Consider the following 23,957-nt stretch of genomic DNA (forward strand, 5'->3'; position numbering starts at 1 on the left):
TGTGTTAGTAACAAAATAATCATTGAAGACCATTTTACATTGCCTTTGATACACAAAGTGCAAAACTTTGTAAAGGAGTCTTGTTCTGGGAGGGTATATCTTGTATTTCGAGTAGTTAATTGGAACTACTAAAATAAGCAATAAACAGTGTATCTATATATATTTGTAGATCATTCAAATTTCTACTTCATCTAACTAATATGACAATCCCTATTGATGAATCTTCCTCGACCATTAAATTTCCTTCTTCATATGAACTTGTATCAAACCAATGTGACCATCGCTCTTTGATGAATCTTACACCACCATTAAAATTCGTTCTTAATCTTGATGAACTTGTGTTTGTGTACCGAATATATCTATGATCTTCATCAAAGTGATGATCATATTATCACATCACCTTTTCTATGTCCACTTTTTTGATGATTAAACACATGATCTATGAAAAAAATGAAGGAAAAAACCAAAAAAGGAGAAAAAGATATTCTAATAAAAAAGAAGGAGAAAACGGAAATAAACATCCAACAATTCCATAGATGATTGTTATTTATAGATTGGTTAAGCCATACAAATAAGGTAGAAGGGAGTTGAGGAGACTTGCTATTTAAGTAGAGAATATAAACAAATGAATGTTTTTTGTAAGTCATAAGATACAATTAGATGTAGTAAATATGATAGAATTTCTTTTAATTACATCAAACAAATTGATTAATGAAAAAGAATGAAAGAAAAAATTCAAAAAAGGAGATAAAAGATAAATAATTTTCTAGGTCACAGAGAGGTGGCACATCATCCTGTCTATAGCTTTATTTTATATATATAGATTTTGCTAAACCAGAATTTAAAATAATTTAACTTGCAAGTGCTGGAATAGCAGTAAATTATCATTTTAACAGAAAAGTTACAAAATTTCTTAATGAGTTTGAAGACAATCAAGAGGAAAAGAAGGTTAACATTACCAAATAAATGAATAGAATTGAAGATATTTAGAGAAGTGGTCACTGAAGAGAATTGGAAGTAATAATTTTTATGAAAATTCTCAAAAGTTTAAGTTTGTTGGGCTCGTCCAAGACCTCTTTCCGGTGGAGAGAGTTCTTTCCAGTTAGAGTTATTTCTCAGAAAATGAGTTAGTAGTTGAATGACTTTATTGATATGAATATAGGATAAATGACTTTACTAGTTAATGTCACTAGTTAATGAACTTTACTTTGAATTTTGAAGTTTGTTTACAGTTGGTTATTATGCATATGGTAAGCTTTAAGTTGCCCACTTTCTTTTGCAACAGGATTACACGATGAGGTTTATCTCTCTTTAGTTAAACATTCATGTAACCTGCGTTTATGGTAGGCGAGATATTAATGCTTGGATATAAATGTAAAACCTTGATGTGTTACTACATATGTGGTAGGGGATAGATTAAAGAGGATGTGAGTGAATATGAATCTTTAGTTCTGGAGAACTAGTATCACTGCTGTTAACTTGGAATTAGTTTCATATGTATGTTTGTAAATGCTTATTTATTTATTTATTTATCTATCTGTTTGCAGTTAGTAAAACAGGCAATCATGCCTCGCGTTCATGGGTTGGCACTGAAAACGACTGTAGCTGCGGTACGTAGTCTTAACATTTTGTGCAGGAATGTTATGACATGAGTTACTCTAGAGCCTTGTGACTGTAAATGAAAACACCAGAAAATCCTGAATATTGGGTAATTGATATTCTTAGCAATTCTCATCTTCCAGGGCAAAATACTGCTTGCGTTGATAGGATGAGTGCTTTGGCACATCAATTTCCTAAACGTTTTGGGTCACCTTAGTTTTTTACATAAATCTTTCTTTCCTGATCCATGAGTTCATTTTTAGTGTCACTGATTGTTAAGCTAGGCCGTTCTTTTGGTTAGTGACCAAGTTGAAATAACTGGTTGTTGATAAGCCAGGTTCTTCTTTGGGTTTGTTGACCAAGTTGAAGATTGATATAGGAGCAATAATTCTTTTTCTCTTGTCAGGTGAGAGTCAATGCACTATTATGTTTGGGAGACATGGTCCACACACTGGACAAGCCTGCTGTTCTAGAGATCTTACAGACAATCCAATGTTGTACTGTGGTTGATCGATCTGCACCAACTCTCATGTGTACCCTTGGGGTAGCCAACTCTATCTTGAAGAGGGTATATATTGTCTTGGTCAAACTGATTGCTCGTGGTTGAAACAATAGTATCTAATCACTTGCTTAGCTTTTACTTAAATTTACTTTTCCTCAGAATGGGATAGAATTTGTGGCAGAACATGTCCTTCCACTTCTCATGCCTCTTCTCATTGCTCAACAATTAAATGTTCAGCAATTTGCAAAATACATGGCTTTTGTGAAGGAGATTCTCAGGTATATTACCATTTACATCCATCCGCTGATACTTATTTTCTCTCCCCATGTCATATGTGCATGTAAACTCTTGAGAGAGGGGTGATAGGAATTTCAGATTCTAAAAGAACATTGGTGAGCTGACTGGTAACTGGTATCTGGTATTTTCTTGTTCTGTCTGATTATTTCCATCATGAATTACTGGATTGGATACCAACTGCAAAAGTTGTCTGCTTCAGTCTTTGCTTTTGCTCACTGTTTTTAAAGGCACGCTAAGCCCTGAAACGAGGCTAAAAATGTGTTGAGCACTTCATCTCGCTTAATGTGCACTTCAATATCGTCATCAAGGTTCTTCGGCATACTTTTCCTTGCTAGTGATCCTCTTCTAAAGAGGCGACACTAAGCAATTGATATTTTACTTTATTGTAAGTTTTTTTCAATTTCTTTGTTCATATATTTGTCATTCATGCTTATAATTATTAGTTTTGAACTAAACATATATATTTGTATTCTTTCTCCCTTGTACCATTTTTCATTAAAGCCCACGCTTTATTGGGCTTTATTTGTGCTTAAAGCCCCAATGGACCTTAGAGATTTTTTTCTTTGGATAACACTGCTTTTGCTTAATGGAGACAACCACCCCACCACCACCACCGGAGACAACCCCCCACCCCACCACCACCACCACACACACACACGAAAAAGAAGGTTATATAGGAAACCAAAGAAAAATGGTTTTACATGTACAGGAGTGTATGCCCCAAATTGCAGAATGGAAAGAAACACGTATGAGAGGAATTGAGTGATATCAGGAGTCTATTTGAGGGGCGTTGAGCCATTTGCGGAGATTTCGGTGTCACAAGGTTCCCATCTGAAAGTAAATTGCTGAAGAAGAACCCCGACAACGGGGGATTTCTCTGATTTCATTGAAGATATGGAGCTGGTGGACTTTCAGCTGGTGGTAGTTGGGATTATACTTGGTTTAAAGTAGTTAGGAAATGCTGCCTCTAGAATTGATAGAATTCTTGTATCCAAAGAGTGGGATGACAACTTTAGGAAAATCAAACAGGTTAGGCTGCAGATATTGGTTTCTGATCACAATCCATTGTCTTTACAATGTGGTGAATGGGAACAAACCAAATCATATTTCAAGTTTGACAACTGTTGGCCGAACACAAATGGTTTTGTGGATAGAGTTAGAGGTTGGTGGGAATCTTTTGATTAACTGGAAAGCCTGATCACATCCTAGCATGCAAACTGAAAGCTTTAAAAGACATGCTAAAAAAATAGAGCAGGTCCACCCTAGGCAATCTGGGAATGCAAAAAACTCAAATTTTGGGACAAATGACTACCCTAGATTAAGTTCAGGATACTAGACAGATGATTGAAGAGGAGTCTATGTTGAAGGCAACTATGTTGATGGATTATGAGGAACACCTTAAAAATGAAGAAACAACTTGGAGACAGATCTAGGGCTCTTTGGCTTAGAGAGGGGGACAAGACTACCAATTTTTTCACGGAATACCAATTTTTCCCACAAAATGGCCAGTGCACATAAGAGACCCTATAATATTGACCAGTTAGTGATTTAGAAGGCTACTATAGTAAAGCCTGAAAGAATTAAGGGGTACGTCACTAATTTCTATCAAAAGTTATATTCTGAAACCCTTGTCAACAGACCTGTAAGCAACCTGATTAATTGTCCAGTGATAACTGAAGCTGAGAGAGAATCTTTTCTAGGGGAATTTATGGAACAAGAAGTTCTTTCTTGTTTGAAGTTGTGTGCCATGGACAAAGCACCTAGTCCAGATGGTTTCACAATGGGTTTCTTCATTAATTTTTGAGATGTCTTGAGAAAGGACATTCTGAAACCCTCAAGAATTTCCATGATCATGGAATCTTCGAGAAAAGCTTTAATGCCATTTACATTGCACTAATACCAAAGAAGACAGAGCAAAGGAACTGAGGAATTTCAGACCAATCAGTCTCACTGGTAGTTTGTATAAATTGATATCTAAGGTGTTAACAAAAGATTGAAGAAAATAGTTGACAAGTTGGACATTGAAAAGGCATATGACCATGTTACAACAACAACAACCCAGTGAAATCCCACAACATGGGGTCTGGGGAGGGTAGAATGTACGCAGACCTTACTCCTACCAAGGTAGGACGGCTGTTTCCTGGAGACCCTTGGCTCAGTAAAAGCATAAACGCATAAAAAATGTTAGATAAGAATAGAAAATTAAAAGCTTTATGAGAAAAACAACAAACAAATAATGAATAGATAACAAATAAATACAAATAAATAAATACAAATAACAAATAACAAATAAATATGACCATGTTAATTGGGAATATTTACTGAAAGTGCTTTCATGTATGGGCTTTGGGAGGAAGTAGATCAAATGGATGAGATTTTGCATCTCCACTGTCAGCTTGTCAGCTTGTCAGCTTGTCAGCTTTTCAGTTCTGTTCATTGGGTCACCTGAAGGATTCTTCCCTGTCCAGAGAGGTTGGAGACAAGGTGATCCTCTTGTCTCCTTTTCTTTTCATTATTGCTATGGAGGGTTTGAACAACATAATCAAGGTTGCAAGAAGTAATGAGTGCCTTAGAGGTTTTGAGGTGCCAACCAACTCAAACTCTAATTCAAATGTCAACATGGAAGTCACACACCTTCAATATACAGATCATTAAATTTTTGTGATGTCGAAGGTCAATTGCTGATTTTGAGAGCAATTTTGGTTCTGTTTGAAGGTGTTTTTGGCTTACGTATCAACGGGAGGAAGAGTTTGTTGTTTCCAATCAATAGGGTCACTAACGTGATAGAACTGTATTGGATTTTGGGAGGTGACGTACGGTCTTTACCTACTTCATATCTGGAAATGCCCTTAGGAGCCAAGTCAAAGTCATTAAATATTTGGAGTTATGTGGTTGAGAAGTGTGGAAAAAAGCTATCCAGATGGAAATCTCAATATCTTTCCCTAGGTGATAAGAGTCGCTCTTATAAATTCTATGTTGGATGCCCTTCCAACATACATGATGTCCATTTTCCCAAATCATTCAGAGATTGGATAAGGTGAGAAGAAATTTTCTCTGGAAAAGTAACAAGGAACATGACTCCCTCGGGGAAGAAACATGGGGGTTTACAAGGAATCTAAAGTTACAAAGCGAAGCCCGTAGATTAAAATGGCTCTGGAGGTACTCCCAAGAACCTCAAGCCTATGCGAGCAAGGTCATCAAAGGAAAATATAGAGAAGAGGACATGTGGATGACAAACGAGGTCCTTAATTCATATGGTGTTAAACCTCTAGAGATCTATTAGAGTACTTTTGTCTTTTTTGAAGAATCACATGGTTATTAAGATAGGAAATGGTTACAAGACTTCCTTTTGGTAAGGCAAATGGTTGGGGTCAAAAGGTCTAAAGGGGTTGTTTCCTCTAATGTATAGGGTGGCAGTCCAACAAGTGCATATTGCTGATTTATGGACACAACACAAGGGTGGAATATCCAATTTAGAAGGAATTTCAATGATGGGGAAATATATACAGTGACTGAATTCTTCAGAGTGCTGGAGGAGTTTAAAGGCATAAATGATGAAATGTTGGAATTTGGACAGCACATGTATCTTTAAGGTTAGCTCTGCCTATACATTTTTTAACCAAGGAAATCAATAGCCACAACTGTGGCCATGGAAACATATTTGGAAGGTCAAGATACCTTTAAAAGTTGCCTATTTCACTTGGTTATTGGCAAGGGAAGTTGTTTTAACTCAAGAAACCTTAAGAAAAGGAAATTCTCCCTCTATTCAAGATGTTACCTCTCTGGTGAAGAGGGTTAGTGTCACGACCCGAGGCCTACCCCTTAGTCGAGACATGGAACCTAGAGTCCCGAGGGACCCCAAGCTAACCACATGGCATAGCATGACACTATGATAACATACATAATTGAAGTAATATGAAAAGCGGAATAAGTTTGTAATGGGCTAATATAGATAAGGAAAATCTGAGAACAACACATATGCGGAAGTTTAAACCGACTGTTTGAAAGCCTCTACTAACATAGGTGGGAGTAGATCAAAATGTGATCTATGAAAACAAGATCAAATTGTCATCTATGAAAACAATAACGAACATATCCAAATATTGTTTGAATACCTTGTTCATCAAATTTATAAAAGCTGCAAGAGCATTTGTTAGGCCAAAAGACATAACAAAAAATTTATAGTGACCATATTGAGTCCTAACGGCTGTCCTCAGAATGTCACATTCTCTGGCTCTGAGCTGGTAATAGCTTGATCTGAGGTCAATCTTGGAGAAGAAACTAGCACACTGAAGCTGTTCGAACATGTCATCAGTCCTTGGGAAGGGATACTTATTGTTGATTGTGACCTTGTTTAACTGTCGATAGTCAATGCACATTCTGAGAGAACCATATTTCTTACGCACGAAACTGGAGCACCCCATGGAGAAAAGATGGGCCTGATGAAACCTTTATCTAGATAGTCCTTTAACTAATCCTTCAACTCATTAAACTCAACTGGAGCCATTCTGTAGGGAGGGATAGAGATATGCTGGGTATCAGGAATAAGTCTGCCAAAGTCTATTTCCCTGTTAGGAGGAACTTCGCGAAGATCTTCGGGAAATACTTTTGGGAATTCATTCACAAAAGAAACAGACTGAAGAGTTGGGGTTTCAGAGCTAGTGTCCTTAACCAGAACTAGATGATAGATAAAACCTTTGGAAATCATCTTTCGGGCCTGAAGGTAAGAAACAAATCGACCTATAGATGCTGAAGTACTACCCTTCCATTCAATGACTAGCTCATTAGAAAATTGGAGTCTTACGACTCTGGTTCTACAATCGATAGAAGCATAACCAGTAGGAAGCCAATCCATGCCAAGAATGACATCAAAATCAAGCATGTCTAGCTCTACAAGAAAAATTGAGGTGATTTTTTGAAAAATTGAGACCGAGCAATTTCTGTATACTTGTTTAGCTAAGACTGAGTCACCAACAGGAGTAGAGATCGGGAAAGGTTCTAACAAGATTTCAGGACTGACATCGAATTTCATAGCAACATAAGGAGTCACGAAGGAAAGATTCACTCCTGGATCTAACAAGGCATAAACATCAAACTGAAAGACTTGTAACATACCAGTGACCACATCAGGGGAATCCTCTTGATTGTGTCGAGTTAGAAGAGCATAAAATCTGCCTTGGCGCTGTTCGCCACCAAATTGGATGAGGTACCTTATTGAGTCGAGCGACCCGTTGGAGCACTAGGTTTAGTCTGCTGACGAACATCTTTACCTTTGCCTTGGGCAGATGGGCAATCCCTCAATCTATGACCAGTGTTACCAAAACCAAAGCATCCGGCAGTGCCGGCCAAATACTCTCTCGAATGGCTCTTCCCAGACTTCTGACGTGTGGGGAAAGAACATCCACTAGAAGCATTACCCTGAGGCTTAGGCACCTTATCTTTGTTATACTTAGGTATCAAAGCAATCTTTGAAGATAGAGCCGGGTCTGAATACCTCTAACGAAATTGAGAACGACCACTACCACCATATCTTTGATGAGAGTAGTCACCACTATTGGTCCAAACCCTCTTAATCTCCCTAGCCCTTTCTTTGAGCTTCTTTTCCTCAATTATTTTGAGCATGAATCATCTACCCCGAGATATCCATTTCCTTGATCAACATATTCGTTCGGCACTCTTTCACAAGCAACTCCGAGACACTGAAAACAAACTTGCTCATTCGAGCTGTAGGATTGGCCACCATAACTGGAGCATACTTGGAGAGTTGAGTGAATTTCAAAGCTTATTCATTCACACTCATGTTGCCTTGCGTCAAGTTGATAAACTCTTATACCTTTGCCTCTCTCATCTCAAGAGGGAAGAATCAGTCTAGAAAAGGACCATTAATCTTGTCCCAATCCAATGGACCCACATCAACAACCCTTTACCCTTTCCATTGTGTGAGCCAAATCTGAGCAACCCCTTTCAACTGATAGGCTGCATAGTCTGCACTTTCGATCGGAGTGACACCCATAATCTCAACAATCCTTTTAATACCTTCAATAAATTCTTGTGGATCCTCGTCCACCATAGAACCATGAAATTCGGGAGGGTCCATCTGAGTGAAATGAAGTATTGGACTCTAGTTATCGTCGTACCAACATTTGGGTTCACGGTAGCTACAACCTCACGTCTGTCTTGGGCAGTCATGGCTTGGGCTAACACTTGGAAAGCAGCTCTAAACTCGGCATGGGTGACTTGCTCGACCAAAGGATCAGTTGAAGTCGGAGGTGCTTCTTACTCCTCATTCACATTCACATTTACATTCCTTCTCAACAGAGCCCTTCTTGGAGGCATGATTCTGAACACGTATAGAGCACGCGTTTGATGGAAACTTTATAGCTATCGCACGACTTAAGAGTTATGAAGAAGTATTTTATAAACGTTTCATAGCCTCCTATTCATAAATGTGGCGCGACCCATGAATAAGAATATAGTATGCGACTTTCAGACATCCTAAGACACTAAAATTTGATGCTCTGATACTAAGCTTGTCACGACCCGATGCTATCCCTTAGTCGAGCCATGGAATCTGGAGTCTCAGGGACCCCAAACTAACCATATGGCATAGTATGACACTATGATAGCATATATAATTGAACACTAAAAGTTGAATAAGTATGTGATGGGCTAACATAGCAAGATAAGGAAAATCTGAGTACAAGACATAAGCGGAAGTCTAAACTGAATGTCTGAAAGCCTCTACTAACATAGGTGAGTTGCTAGGACATGTCCTTAGCTAACTCTAAAATCTGAAAACTGAAGTAAGGTTTGAAATAAACATAAGAAAGCGTCTTCCTCGGATCATGAGGACTCACCAACTAAGTACTCAAGCTGGATCTGAAACAACACTAACCGTGAGCCGGATAAGGAGTGTCAGAACCTATATTATAAAAATATATAGGCAGAAAATTATGCAGTCAGTACTTGTAATGTACTGAGTATGGAGCATATGCATAAACATGAGGTAATAACATGATAAGTATGAAAACATGATAATGCAATGACCAAGTAAACATGACATGAAAAATGATAATCTGAATTTGAAACTTAGTACATGGTCAATGCAATATTTCTAAACATCACAATCATAACATATACGAAAATCATAAGTCTTTTGTGGGGGATATCGTTAACCGACATAGATCATATGAGGTATCACATGGAGTTCAGTGTTCTGCTTCCACAACGTAAAGATAGTGTCCTACTTGCCAAGGTAAGAACTATAATCATGAGCTTAAGTGGATCCACTAGCTAATTACCCAATCAGGACATCCTACGGGGGCATATAGTTTTGGGACCTAGGTAATCACCACTAGTCCAACTCGGTGCTAGGTAAACTCCCAACGGAAATCATACATCATCATAATCATATTCATAGGTTTTGAAATAGTAACAATCTAGTAATATCAATCATTCATAAAATCTCATAGAATAGCTCCTTTGAAATTATGATTTCATAACATTTTCATAAGAGACTTAATCGAAGGCATCTAAATTATGATAGTCTTTTATAGTATAACGACACTTCAATCGGAAGTGGCTAAATCATGTCATTCTTTCATCATAAGAGGTGTTAGACCCTCAGTTTGATGGTTCGAGTGGCTCGGGCTTGACTAGGGATTTACATGATGTGCCTAATCAAGGCCCAATGCAATCAGTCAAGATTAAGTTCAATTGACAAGACCTTGGCAATGCCGTAGCTAAGGCATGACAAGGGCTAGGCAAGCTAAGGCAAGGCTAAGGCATGCAAGCCAAGAGTGGCTAAGGCATGACAAGATCTGGGCAATCTAAGGCAAGGCAAGGCTATGATCGTGGCAAGGTTGTGGCTAAACAAGTGAGCTAATTGCTGGACGAAGGGGCAAACGTTGAGGAGATTGGACCACAACGGCAAACTGTGCGAGGTCCTACCTGGGCACAGTGCAGGCACGTGGGTAGGCGCGAGTTTGGCGACCAGAGACAGATTTTGGCGCCAAGAGAGAAGGCTGCCCGCGTGTGCCGCGCACATGCGTGGGCAGTTGGGCGGTTGGACAGTTTCTAGCCTTTTTGGCCTTGTCAGCATTGTAGATAAACTTGTTTATTTGAAATTCGAATTTGGCCTATCAGTTGGGGATGTCAACTGACTTTGTATGACACATGACTGGCATGTGACTGGGTGCGGTGGCCTATTTAATGGCACAGGCAGACCAGCCACAAGCAGAGTCATTGGATCAGAATTTTATAAGGCTGATTTTGTGTGCTTCTTTGTGACACGAGTTTAATACAAAGTTGGCACTTTGTCTTGTACTTGTTGGTATGTTTCTATATTCATAGGCATTGTCTAAGTGTGAAGCGAAATTGAGGGAAAAGAAAGAAAGGGATGAGTCTAAGTGTTAAGCTGCCGAAGTGGGTTAGATCATCGTGAGTTGACCCCCTTACAAGAGGTACTTCATTTGGAAGCCTCAATTTTGAGAAAACTAATTGATACTTTATTCAAAAGCAGCCTTGATTTCATAAATTTTTCATATCATAATGCATGCTTATCGTCAAAACTAGATTTTCATATCAAAATTACTTATATAGCATGGGTTCATGAGAAATTCATTAGAAACATTAAAATATGATCAAATGATGCGTAATAGGATCAATCATGATGAACAAACTTGAATTCAATTGAACCCTTGGAAGAATCATGGGAACCTAGAGTTTGGGTAAGACTCATAATTAAGAAATTGAGGTCTCTCTTTGGGACTCAATGGGTAAAGAAGGACCCATTGATGAAGTTCCCTCATACCTTGATCCAAAGTCCTAGCTGAATATGGAGAAGAAAACTTGGAGATTGAAACCCTTGCTTTTGTCTTGAGAGAATTTGATAGAGAAGAAAACTAAATTTGGGAGAATGAGAGTGAATAGGGAGTTTAGGAGATTTAGAAATCAGATTTAGTCTTCTAAATAAGTCCAAAACGACATGGTATAGGAATTTAAAGAGTAGGAAAAGACCCAAATAGCCCTGAGAAAAAATTGTCGGAAGTCATCTTCACGGACACTTTTACTGCCCATGTAACACTCCGCGGATCGTGAAGGTGTCCGTAGAATAACTGAGGGTTCTGAGTTATGAGGCCTGACTTCTATCGATGGTTATGCGGGTCGTATAACTCCCTACGAGCCGTGCAACCTCTCGTACAAGACTGAAACTTCTTGGGTTACAGGAATCCTGTTTCACGGATCGTTCTACGGCCCGTGAAAGCTTCCATGGTCCGTAAACAAGTCCGTGAAACTCTCTTCCATTTCCAATTTCTGAAGTCCACTTTCACGATGGCTTCCAATGACCGTGAAATCTTGCACGGTCCGTGAAGGTTTCCGTAGAAACAAAAGTTGCAGACCTCAACAACTCTTTCTGCATTTTCAACTTTATCTGAGTTAGGCACTTCAGGATGTTACAATGAGACTGTCAGTCTTCCATTTCTACTGTTGCTGGATCACATCTTAGCTACGGAGGATTATTGTCAGCCTCAGGGGTATTGCTTGGGTTATGCCCAACAAAATCACACAACTATTATAAATTTGGGAGGGAGGCAGGAGCAGGAGCTGCAGACAAAGATAGGTGGAGGTTTGTCTCAGCCTGTAGCTGGTGGACAATCTGGAAAGAGGAATTTTAGATGTTTTGAGGGCAAAAATTGTAATCCAGAGAATATCAAGTTAAACTGCATTAAGCTTTTCTTAGAAGATACTGAGTCAATCATTGACATCTTAGGCACTTGTTAGGATTGCTGATTCAGTTGTTTATTTTTGACTTGTTGTAAATACGGTTTTCAGTACAACCTATGTACTGTCCTTGTCAATATATGCAAATGTTACTTCTCAAAAAAAAAGGTTTAAGAAATGGTATGTTGTCATGTATTTTCTTAGATTACAAGATTCTGCCCTTCCGTATGCCCAAGGACTTCATTAGAGAGAACTTGCTAGTTGTATTGGGTTTTTAATTTATATCATTTCTATTTCTATCTTCTTTTTCATTTTCTTTTTCATGCACATTTTACAGGAAGATCGAAGAGAAGCGAGGAGTGACGCTGAGCGACTCAGGAAATCCAGCAGTAAACATAAAATCATCTCTTACAGTTGATACTCAGATGCCTGAACAAATGAACAAAACAAGTGCAAATTCTCAATCTACCACAAAACGCAGCCCGTCATGGGATGAAGACTGGATTCCACCAAGGGGATCTTCAACGACCGTACAGTCTTCTACGACATTGCCTGCCCAGTCTACTACTGCAGGACAGTCGATCCAAGTTACTTCTGGACCTTCACAGTCATACATGACATCTGTTGTATCTAGTCAGCAACTATCGTCTTCATGTCCTGCAGTTGATGTGGAGTGGCCTCCTAGACCTTCGTCACTTGGTACTACCATCATAAGCGATTCTGAGAAACAATTAGAAAACAAGAGGGCATTGGGTTCAAGTCTCGATGATATTGATCCTTTTGCTCACTGGCCTGCCCGACCTAGTGGCTCCTCAGCTGCTTCTCACTCTTTGAACAATGGAACAATGTTCCCGTTTGCAAACAGACCCGTGTCTAACAATAGTGCAACTCTTCTGAATGGTTTGAACTCTCAAACAAATGGCCTTGATTCTTGGGCTTTCAGCACCCCAATTTCTTCTCAGCCCTTGAAACAGAATCAAGGGATTACATCACACACTGATAGTATCAGTAGTGGGGGTCTTGACTCACAGAGTTCACTTGGATTTATGAAACATAGTCAAGGTTCATCATCAGCTTTGAGTGCTTCTAGTGGTCGAGCAACCGATATTGGATCAATTTTTTCTTCGAACAAACGTGAGCAGACTGCTCCAAGGTTGGCTCCTCCTCCATCAACTGCTGTCGGTAGAGGAAGGGGAAGCGGAAGGGGAAATCAAGGGCAACGCAAGTCCTCAACATTAGGGTCTGGTAATGCGAAGTCTCATCCAGAGCAGCCCCCTCTACTGGATTTGCTCTAATTGCCAAGATGCAGATCCCTTGTGATGCGAGTCAGGTGATCTGATTAAGATCAATCTGGAGAGCTATCGATACCACGTGATTAAAGATTTTTGCCAGCAATGCCATGGAGAAATCTGTTCATACTCTTGCTGCATGGCAGTGTTTGCCTGGGTAGGCAAAGATTGTTGTAGAGTGACTCTTTTTGTAGTATAGTGTGGCTGAGTTTTTGTTTTCCTTGTTTAGCATTTTTATTCTTAAAAAAATCATTTAATTTGTTGAACAAGGGTTGCTTTGTAATAATTGTATTTTTAAAAGCAATTGGCTCTCAACGATGTTAAAGAAATAATGAAAGAGATGGCTGATGACACATTTCAATCTTTTCTCTAGAGTTTGGGTTGAAGGTTTATGAAATCAGATTTCCTCTTTTATGAAGTACTCTTCTCATCATCAGCATTGAAAATAGATTCGCTAATGCAAGGTCTTTTCAGCATGATTTTGCCCAGAAGTGCGAGTATTATGAATAATACAGGTAGTGGTGGATCCAGGATTTTTCACTCAGGGGGTTCGAAAAATAAAACGTGCGAATAAGCCAACAAAACACAATTCCAAGTAGTAGTATGTAGTTTATAGATACAAGAAGTTAGTTTTGTCACACGAGACCTAAAACTAATAGGTCTAAGTTACCCTTTTACAATATGTCAATCTAGAACTAGGATGCTAGGTAGAGCAAAAAATGTGCTAAGTAGAGCATAAAAATTAGTCGTACCTAATATATCACTCTAGAACTAGGGTGTTAAGTACAAACTCCAAAAAGAGATCACTCCTAATATTTTTCAAGCACATTTACAATACTATTTTATGAGGTTTCATTGGTTAAAAAGAGAAAAATAATATCATCAGTTGAAACATCATTAAACACATCCTTTTCCATTAAAGGAACCATGCAACCACTCAAGAACTCATCATTCATTCGACTTCTCAACTCATTCTTAATAAACTTCATTGCTGAAAAAGTTCTTTCAACGGATGCAAACACGAATGCTTTTTTGTCTCAACAAATCTTTTTGAAAGATCACAAAGCCCGTTTAAATTAGAGAACCTTTTGTTGATATCATGAACATCAATTATGTAATTTGCAAGCAGATTCTCAAGTGCACACATACTAAGTTCATCAAAGTCATTAGGATATAATTCATCCATTCTCATTATTTTTTGAATATCAAAACTTGAAAATGAGTCTTATCGGATTCAAACAAGCAACTCCATAAAGCATCTCAGTTGTCACCTCATCAAAATGATCATTAAGTTCTTGCAGTTGCCAATCAATTATCTTACAAAATACTTAAACACGATAATGATGAAAGACAGTATATCAACAAGTTTACGTCGTGATCTTCCAAAGTTAACATACCGCTTATCAAAATTAGGTACCACAATGATATATTTGACACAAAAGCTAGACACCTCAACAATAAATAATTCCCATCTTTTATTTTTCCTCAAGTCTTGTAACCTTTTCTTGGCCACTTTAACAAGTAGCATGGCATTTGCAATGTCTTGCTCCATTTTTGTAAACATGTACTAAGATCATTTGTAATTCCTAAAATTTCTTTCATCAAATGCAATATGAATGCAGCCTCATATGTTTGAGAAACTCTGATATATCCTGTTGCCCTAGATCTTTCATCCATACAATGTGCAGTTTCAACAATATTATCAAGTATATCCATAATGGTACCAAACTTGAGAATAAAACAATTAAAAGATTTGAAGTGAGATCCCCAACGAGTATCACAAGCTCTAGAAATATCAAGTTCTTCGTGCAAACCTCTACCAGTTTTAAGCTCACCCATATCAAAAGCCTCTTGAATTTTCTTTTTTGAGATTCTCGATATTCATCCATACGTTTATAAGAAGCCGCCAACACATTAAAAATATCTGAAACCAAGTGTACAAGTTCTCTAACTTGAAGACATTTTTTAGAAACACCAACAAGAGTTAATTGAAGTTGATGAGCAAAACAATGAATGGAATAAGCCGATCTACTTTCTTTCTTAATCAACATCTTAAGGTCATTGATATCACCTTGCATATTACTTGCTCCATCATAGCACTGTCCACGCGCGTAAGATAGACTCAAGGAATGTTGAGAAAGTAAATTAATAATTGCATCTTTCAAAGATAAAGCACTAGTATTTTTTAACATGAACAATGTCAAGAAGTCTCTCCATCACAAATTTTCTTCTATCAACATATCGTAAAAAAACCGTCATTTGCTCCTTGCGTGAAACATCAAAAGATTCATCAACCAATAAGGAAAAATAGTCACCATTTAGTTCCTTTATGATACCCTTAATTGTTTCAATATTACAAGCAATCACAATTTCTTTTTGAATCTTTGGACAAGTCATTTGATCATTTTGAGGAGCATTTTCCAATACAAAAGTACGAATTTCATCACACTTTTGAGCATAAAATGAAAGAATCTCAAGAAAATTACCTCTATTAAGTGATAATTTAGATTCATCATGACCTCGAAATGCCAAACCTTGTTTCACAAGAAATTTTACTACATCAACCTAAGCTCCTAAGCGGATTCGATACCCATGCTTATATTGATTGGATTGTTTCTCAAATAAAGCATGAATAGATTATTGTTGCTGTATTAGATCTTCATTTTTTCTTTTTGGTTGATTAAGGATGCTAGTAAGCCCACCAACATGTATTTTCAAACTAGACTTTTTGTGCCAACTTCTAAAACTTGTATTCGAAAATACTTCACCTCCACCTGGAAGATTATTATTTCCCTTGAATAAATAACAATACAAACAATAGGCTACATCTTCACTTACACTATACTCTAACCAATTAGAAAATTCTTCAAACCATTAAAGATTAAAATGTTGCATATCTCTAGAAATCTCTATTTGAAGAAACTCTCTTAATAGAGGTTGACAAGGTTTTTTTTGAAGACAAGCTCTTATAATAGCGTCACGATGATTTGGGTGAAATTTCAAGATTTGAGTTCTTTCACCCGGATCAGTCTTTAAAGAACTTAAATCAAATTTTTGAGAAGAAGATGATGGTACTTCTAAATGATTAGCATTTTCTTCCCGATTAGGTTGATTATGATCGATAGAACTTGAATTTGATACTTTGAAAAAGTACTTCTTCATTGATCCTTGAATCTGTATAAAATAGTTGAATGTTAAATACGTTAGAGACAATTCTTTACAAATTACAATAGGTGTTACTATCAACATTCCTTTACTCTTCTATTAGTAGTCGTTGATAGTTTTAACAAAGTTAAGAAAGTTAGGTTGAATATTTATTAGGTAACCCGTAAGATTTATGTGAATGACTCAAGAATATTCGATAGTATACTTATTGTTAGAAATTAGAATACCCATCATTATTATCAAAAGCAATATATTGTCCTAATTCCTAAATCATTCTAATTTAAAAATTCAATTTCAATGTTCATAGAACTAAAATTTACTAAAAAATAAGTAAACATAATCAATTTCAATTTAGTTTCTCTTTTCTTCAAATCTTTGACAAAGTTAATAAAGTTTTTATTCTCTATTTCTAAAAATGCAAATGGTTTATAAATCTATTTACAATTATCAAAGAAAGAAGTAGAAAAACAATCTCGAAAGTTTCACTACTTAAGAATGTAGATAGCCAATATTTAATCAAAAAAGACAAACTTTTGAAAGAAATGGAGAGAAGAGCTTACCTTAAAGAAAGAACTCTTAAGCTTTAAGGAAACATGCCAAAGGAAGGATATAGGCTAAAAGTGAGCAATTTAGCTATAAGCAACCTATACGAATAGACTCTAAGCTGTGCCCAACATAGGGCCTCTACTGATAGATTATTAATCCCGACTAGGGAGGATTACAACAGCGCGGATAGCCAACAACCAACAATCTTGGCTACAAGTATAACAACGATGACAACAACCTTCTCGTATTCCTCCTAAGCTTTAAGGAAACATGCCGAAGGAAGGAGATAGCCTTAACATATCTTTTTCAATGATTTCAAGCGGCCTATAGACTTTTTAATGAACCCCCTTGCTACTACAATATGGAAGTACCATAATTAACACATCGAATATAAGACACCACAACAATTTAATAAATGGTAATATGGATTCCTCGTCATCGATGACTATTTACGGCTTATCGAAGCTAGAATTAGCGAAAGGAGGGTCTTACCTTGATCTTAACCTTGGAATTGAACTCAAACCTTCAAAATGAATCAAAACTACTGCTGTTGAAAACCCAACGGAGATACACCGCATAATCCACAAAGAAAACTATACCAATGTCACGAGCTCGCAATGTAGAGCAATTTTGGTACAAGGTCCAAGATGAGATAATCAATGTTTAGGGATGATTATGAGGTAGTTGCTTTGATTTTTTAGGGTTTTGACGAATTGGAAATGAGTAAAAATGAAGAAGATACACTTTTATAAAGCTCAACTGACCTAGGGGGCCCACTTCGCATTCCTGCTTGTGCAGTGTTACAAAAATAAAAATATCTGCCTATTCTGAAGTCGTATTGACAAACAGTTAGATATGTTGGAAATTAGACTCGTAGACCTTCGATTTTATAGGTCGTGGGACTTATAACTCTTTATATATTTAGAGAAAAGCTCAGAGACATTTGACCCAAATTTTAGAGAAATCTTTATAAAAGAATTTATGATAATTTTCGCCAACTTTTGTTTTGCAACCCGCTAGACTTCAAAACTTAAAATACGAACTTTGAACACTTAAAGTGTCACCTACCACATAATTCTTAATTTATTAATCACTCTTTACCTAACCACGAAGACACGGATTAATTAGACATTTTAAAAAGTTGGGGTGCTGCACATCCACTACAAGATCTCTACTATCAAACAACTTCTTGTTAGTAACATTGTACACTTTGTATCCTTTTGCAACTGTGCTATATCCCGACAGAACACAAAATTCTGTCTTGCTATCTCATTTTCTTCTTTTAGCATCAGGAACATGAGTATAGCACACCGAACCAAATACCTTCACGTGTCTTGCAGATGGCTTTATACCTTTACATGCTTCAAATGGAGTCTTGCCTTGGACTGCTCTAGTTGGTAATCTATTTAGCAAATAGACAGCAGTATTGACTGCTTTGGTCCAAAAATATTTAGGCATCTTCTTTTCTGCCAACATGCATCTTGCCATCTCCATCACTGTTCTGTTCTTCCTCTCAGAAACTCCGTTTTGTTCTGGAGTGTAGCTAACAGTGAATTGTTGTTGGATAACCAAATATTTACAATACTTGTTGAACTGATACGAAGCATATTCAATTCCACTATTTTATTTGATATATTTCAACTGGCAACCACTCTCCCTTTTTACCATAGCCTTGAATTCTTTGAAAACAGAAAATACTTTAGATTTTCTGCTAAGAAAGTAGACCCATGTCATTCGAGTTAGATCATCCACAAAAAGAATAAAATACTTGTTTCCACTCAAAGAAGTCGTCCTCATTGGTCCACATAAATTTGTATGATCTAACTCTAGCTTTTCCTTAGCCCTCCAAAGACCTCCTTTAGGAAAGAAGCATCTATGCATTTTTCTAAATTGATATGACTCAAAGACATATTTGCGCATGTCAATTTTGGGTACATCAAGCACCATACCCTTTGACTGCATATACACCAGTGCACTAATGTTGTAATGACCTAAACTTTTGTGCCAAATCCAAGTATCATTTAATTCAACATTGTAAGAGCAATTATCAACATAATAGCATGAAAGTGGAAAGGAATTATAAATCATGCTAATTTTCGCTACTTCACATCCTTTAGGATCATAAATGACACATAGTTTGTCCTTAAAATTAAGAGAATAAATTTTATGAAGCAACTAAGTAACACTCAACAAGTTTTGAGTCAAATTTGGCAAATAAAGAACATCATTAATAATTTTCATACCTTCGTCAATAGCAAATTTTACTGACCCTCTACCGTGAGCTTGCACCAATGCACCAGTTCCAAGCTTCACTTTAGTTCTATCAGATATGTCCAATGTAACAAACATATTTTCATCAATTTCACCCTTTTTTTTAAAAAAAGAAGAAAAAAAATTGAAATGTGGGCCAGCTTAATGGTTGTTTCCAAATAATAAAGAGAAGCTAAAAATACATGCCCACAGCGAGGTTTGAACCCAGGGCGCGAGGGTCCTGAGCTCGAGCTGCGAGGGCCTATCTACCGCTACACTACACTTTGTTCAGGAGGTTCAAAATTAATATATAAGAAGTGATTTAGGGATTTGAGAAGAAAGAAAAGTGATTTAGCTTTTGGAAATGGGACCTTTAATTGTTTTGGGTTTAAATATATTATTTCAGCCCTTCTTTAAAAAAAAAAAAGAAAAAAAACGTGAAATGTGGGCCAACTAATGGTTGTTCCCAAATAATAAAGAGAAGCTAAAAATACATGTCCACAGTGAGATTCGAACCCAGGACGCGAGGGTCCTAAGCTCGAACCGCAAGGGCTTATCTACCGCTACACTACACTTTGTTCAGGATATTCAAAATTAATATATAACCATAAATATTAAATATTTACCTTTTATATATAATGTAATTTTTTGCCGAGCAGGATCGGGTGAACCACGCCTCTCTAGATCCGCCCCTGGATACAGGGGTGGCATTATAACCCTGTTACTGAGTGCAGTTGACATAACATCAGACTCAGTGGATAGAATTAAGGAAATTATGCGGTTATAAAAGAACTGCCCATGCATGGGGTCCAAGAATGTTGTGGGCGGTAAGTTTTCATGACATCACAGACGTCCTATCTGTTATTGTCACCTTTTGGCTAGGAATACTTAAATGTGTTTTCAATGAGTTGAACCCAAAACGCTCAGTATCTTTATATCGCAACTTTACACACATTGACAAATTTCCCTTTAGCAACAAGGACGAATACTTGGTTCAAGAAGTGATACAGAATACTAGAGACCCAAATACTATTTTATAAACTTTAAGTTGATTTTCAATTATTTGTTTTACGTCTAAAATCCTAAACTCTAAACATGCTAATATCAATTTTGAGCTTGCTCAGGAAGATGTTTCTGCTGATATTAACCTAACAAATTGTTTGCTCCCAATAAATACGAGATTTAGTAAGTTAGAACCCATTGAAATCAGGGAACAAGAAGAGTCTGACACCTATTTTCGTTTGTTTTATTATTATGTGACTGGTCTTTCTCATGAGCTGTAAATTTTTAGTGGAGCCAACTGGTCATTGACCTTGTTTGCAGTTGATCATCTTCTATAAGTTGGAGCTATAAGTTTTAGTTCCACCAAAATATCATGAGTTAACCATTTTTTAAAACTAGTCCATCTCTATTTTCCAACCATGGACCTGATAATCTAATAAATGACATATTATAAAGAAAAAAATTACTTAAAAAGAGTATTTTTTAATAAATAATTACTGATTTTAGCGATATTTTTTATTTATTACCATTTATAGCAATACATAGCAATATTATGATAAATCTACACTATATATTAAAAGTGAATTATGCATGTAATATAAATGTATTATAAGTGTTTTAAAAATACATTATGTTTGCTTAGTAAAAAATAGATACAGTGTAATTTTGGAACAACGCGAACTCGGTAGGTTTGGAGTGGCTGACTAGGTTATTTGATATCATTTTTAAGACGGCAACGATGCCCGAAGAATGGAGGTCGTGCGTAATGACCCCTCTATACAAAAATAAGGGGGATATACAGAGTTGCAACAACTATAGAGGTATCAAGCTTCTAAGCCATACTATGAAAGTTTGGAAAAGAGTGGTGGAGATGAGGGTGAGGAGAGGCGTGTCTATTTCAGAGAACCAGTTTGAATTTATGCCGGGACACTCAACTATAGAAGCCATCCATCTTATGAGGAGACTGGTGGAGCAGTATAGGAAGAGGAAGAGGGACTTGTATATGGTATTCATCGACCTAGAAAAGGCCTATGATAAAGTACCATGACAGATGCTATAGAGATGTTTGAAGGCTAAAGGTGTACCTGTGGCATACATTAGGGTGATCAAGGACATGTATGAAGGTGCCAAAACCAGGGTAAGGACAGTCGGAGGGGACTTAAAGCACTTTCCAGTTGTGATGGGGTTGCATCAAGGATCAGCTCTTAGTCCATTTTTATTTGCCTTAGTGATGGATGGATTGACACGACAAATTCAAGGTGAGGTGCCATGGTGTATGCTCTTCGCGGATGATATAGTCTTGATCGATGAGACTCGTAGCGGAGTTAACGCTAAGCTGGAGGATTGGAGACATGGAGTCTAAGGGGTTTAAGCTGAGTAGGACCAAGACAGAGTACTTAGAGTGCAAGTTCAGTGAGACACCTCATGATGTTGGCACGGAAGTTAGGCTTGGTGACCAGACCATCCAAAAGAAAAGTAGTTTCAAGTACCTTGGATTTATTATGCAAGACAGCGGAGAGATTGACGATGATGTCACACATTGTATTAGGGCAGGATGGATGAAATGGAGGCTCGCTTCCGGTGTGCTATGTGACAAAAAGTTGCCACCACAACTTAAGGGTAAGTTCTACAAAGTGGTGGTTAGACCGGCTATGTTATATGGGGAGGAGTGTTGGCCAGTTAAGGTATGTCACATTCAAAAGATGAAAGTTGCTGAAATAAAAATGTTAAAATGGATGTGTGGGCATACCAGGAGAGACAAGATTAGAAATGAGGCTATTCGGGACAAGGTAGGAGTGACCTCGGTGGAAGACAAGATGCGGGAAACGCGACTGAGATGGTTTGGGCATGTGAAGAGGAGAATGGAGATACACAGATGCCCAGTGCAGAGGTGTGAGAGGTTGGCCATGGATGATTTCAGAAGAGGTAGAGGTAGGCCAAAAAAATATTGGGGAGAGGTTATTAGATAGGACATGACACAGTTACAACTTACTGAGGACATGACCTTAGATAGGAGGGTGTGGAGGACCCACATTAGGGTAGAAGGCTAGTTCATAGTCTCGTTATTCTTTCTTATTAGTAGGCGCATTAGCGCACTATAATTTCTTGTGGTCTGATTTTTGTTATTATCTATTACTTTCTGTACTTTGATTGCTCTATTTTATCTGTGTTGCTTTCGTTATTTGCTTTCCCATATCGCTTTTAACTTCTTATCCTTATCTGACCTCTTTTTATGCTTTTACTGAGCCGAGGGTCTTTCGGAAACAGCTTTCCTACATTGATAGGAGTAAGGTCTGCGTACACTTTACCCTCCCCAGCCCCCACGTTGTGGGATTTCACTGGGTTGTTGTTGTTGTTGTATTATAATTGTATTAAAGTGTGTGACAAATGTATTACCTATCAATAAAATTCGTATTATAGGTGTTTTATAAATTATTTTTTATAATATGTATTAAAACTGTATTATAAATGTATTATAAGTATTCAGCGAAAATAAAAATATTATTGCTATAAATGATAAATATTTTTCTAATAGTATATCTATGTAAGTTTCCTATTATAAAAGTAAAAGTAGGAGGCTTGGTTTCTCAAAACAACCCCTATACCTACGGAGAGTGGAAAGTCAAACTTCATCCTATACATAAGAGTAGGTAAGCAGTTAAGTTCACAAAAACTTTCCAAAGTCGGGCTATGGTATTACCATATTGTTCACGCCTAATATTCGTCCTAAAAAAAAAGTGATCGCTGCAAATATAATCCAATTTATTAGTCAAGAGTCTAATTCCAAAAAAAAAACTAAGTTTTAGCTATAATTATTTTGTATCACTAAATTATTTGAGTTACAAGGATTAATAATTTTATTTCTAACTAATTAACTAAGATATATCAAAGCAGTAAAAAATATCAACCAAAGTGAATTGGTTGACTTCAAGATTAAGGAGGTTTAGAATTATGATTTTCTCAATTGTCGGATTTCTTCTCACTACATTAGCTATAATTTCGCCAAACTAACCTCTATCAATCATGAATCTTTTCTTACTATAAATATCTCTTGATCAAGTATAGTAATTTTTTAGCGTTATTTTCTCGAATGAACCCTAGCTAACCAATTAATGTATTCACTTAGATTGCATCAACACATCATTATCTCTAACCTTAACTTTTAAAACCCGGTCATTAATTTATTAACACTTCGAAGTGTTGTTGCTCAACTAAAATTTAATTTCATAGTCTATCGCAAAAACAACAAGATATAATAACACCGTTAATCGAGGGACCTTTAGTTAAATACAATCAATCCGTGGTTAACATCGTTGAATTGCCCTTTCTTTTAGGCTACATGCATCTATAGCTTTTGGCAATGTGGGTGGACCTCGCTAGATTGAGTTCGGCGATACACCAAACTGCCACTCAAATCACTGGGAACCACTTCGACTATGCACCAAAGTGTTAGGCGACACGCCAAAGTGGTTTGCAGGGTCAAGCCTTACCTACTCTTTTCCAGTTTTACACTCTTAATCCATATGACAACTTGCGAGAAAAAGTCATAAATGGTCCCTAAACTAATGATGTCTAAAATAGTC

The 23,957-nt window shown here is 37.1% G+C and overlaps 1 protein-coding gene across 1 annotated transcript in view; it reads left to right on the forward strand.

Moving 5' to 3' along the window:
* Window positions 1-13,828, forward strand: part of LOC129902137 (SCY1-like protein 2 B) — a 46,916-nt gene extending 33,088 nt beyond the window's left edge. The window contains exons 11-14 of the mRNA XM_055977197.1: window positions 1,548-1,610; window positions 2,006-2,167; window positions 2,261-2,379; window positions 12,459-13,828. Of these exons, the coding sequence (XP_055833172.1) occupies window positions 1,548-1,610; window positions 2,006-2,167; window positions 2,261-2,379; window positions 12,459-13,416 (1,302 nt within the window). The 3' untranslated portion in view covers window positions 13,417-13,828. The remainder of the gene's footprint in view (window positions 1-1,547; window positions 1,611-2,005; window positions 2,168-2,260; window positions 2,380-12,458) is intronic.
* The last annotated feature ends 10,129 nt before the right edge of the window (window positions 13,829-23,957 follow it).

The sequence above is a fragment of the Solanum dulcamara genome, chromosome 9 (genome assembly GCF_947179165.1).
Source record: "Solanum dulcamara chromosome 9, daSolDulc1.2, whole genome shotgun sequence".
NCBI lineage: Eukaryota > Viridiplantae > Streptophyta > Magnoliopsida > Solanales > Solanaceae > Solanum > Solanum dulcamara.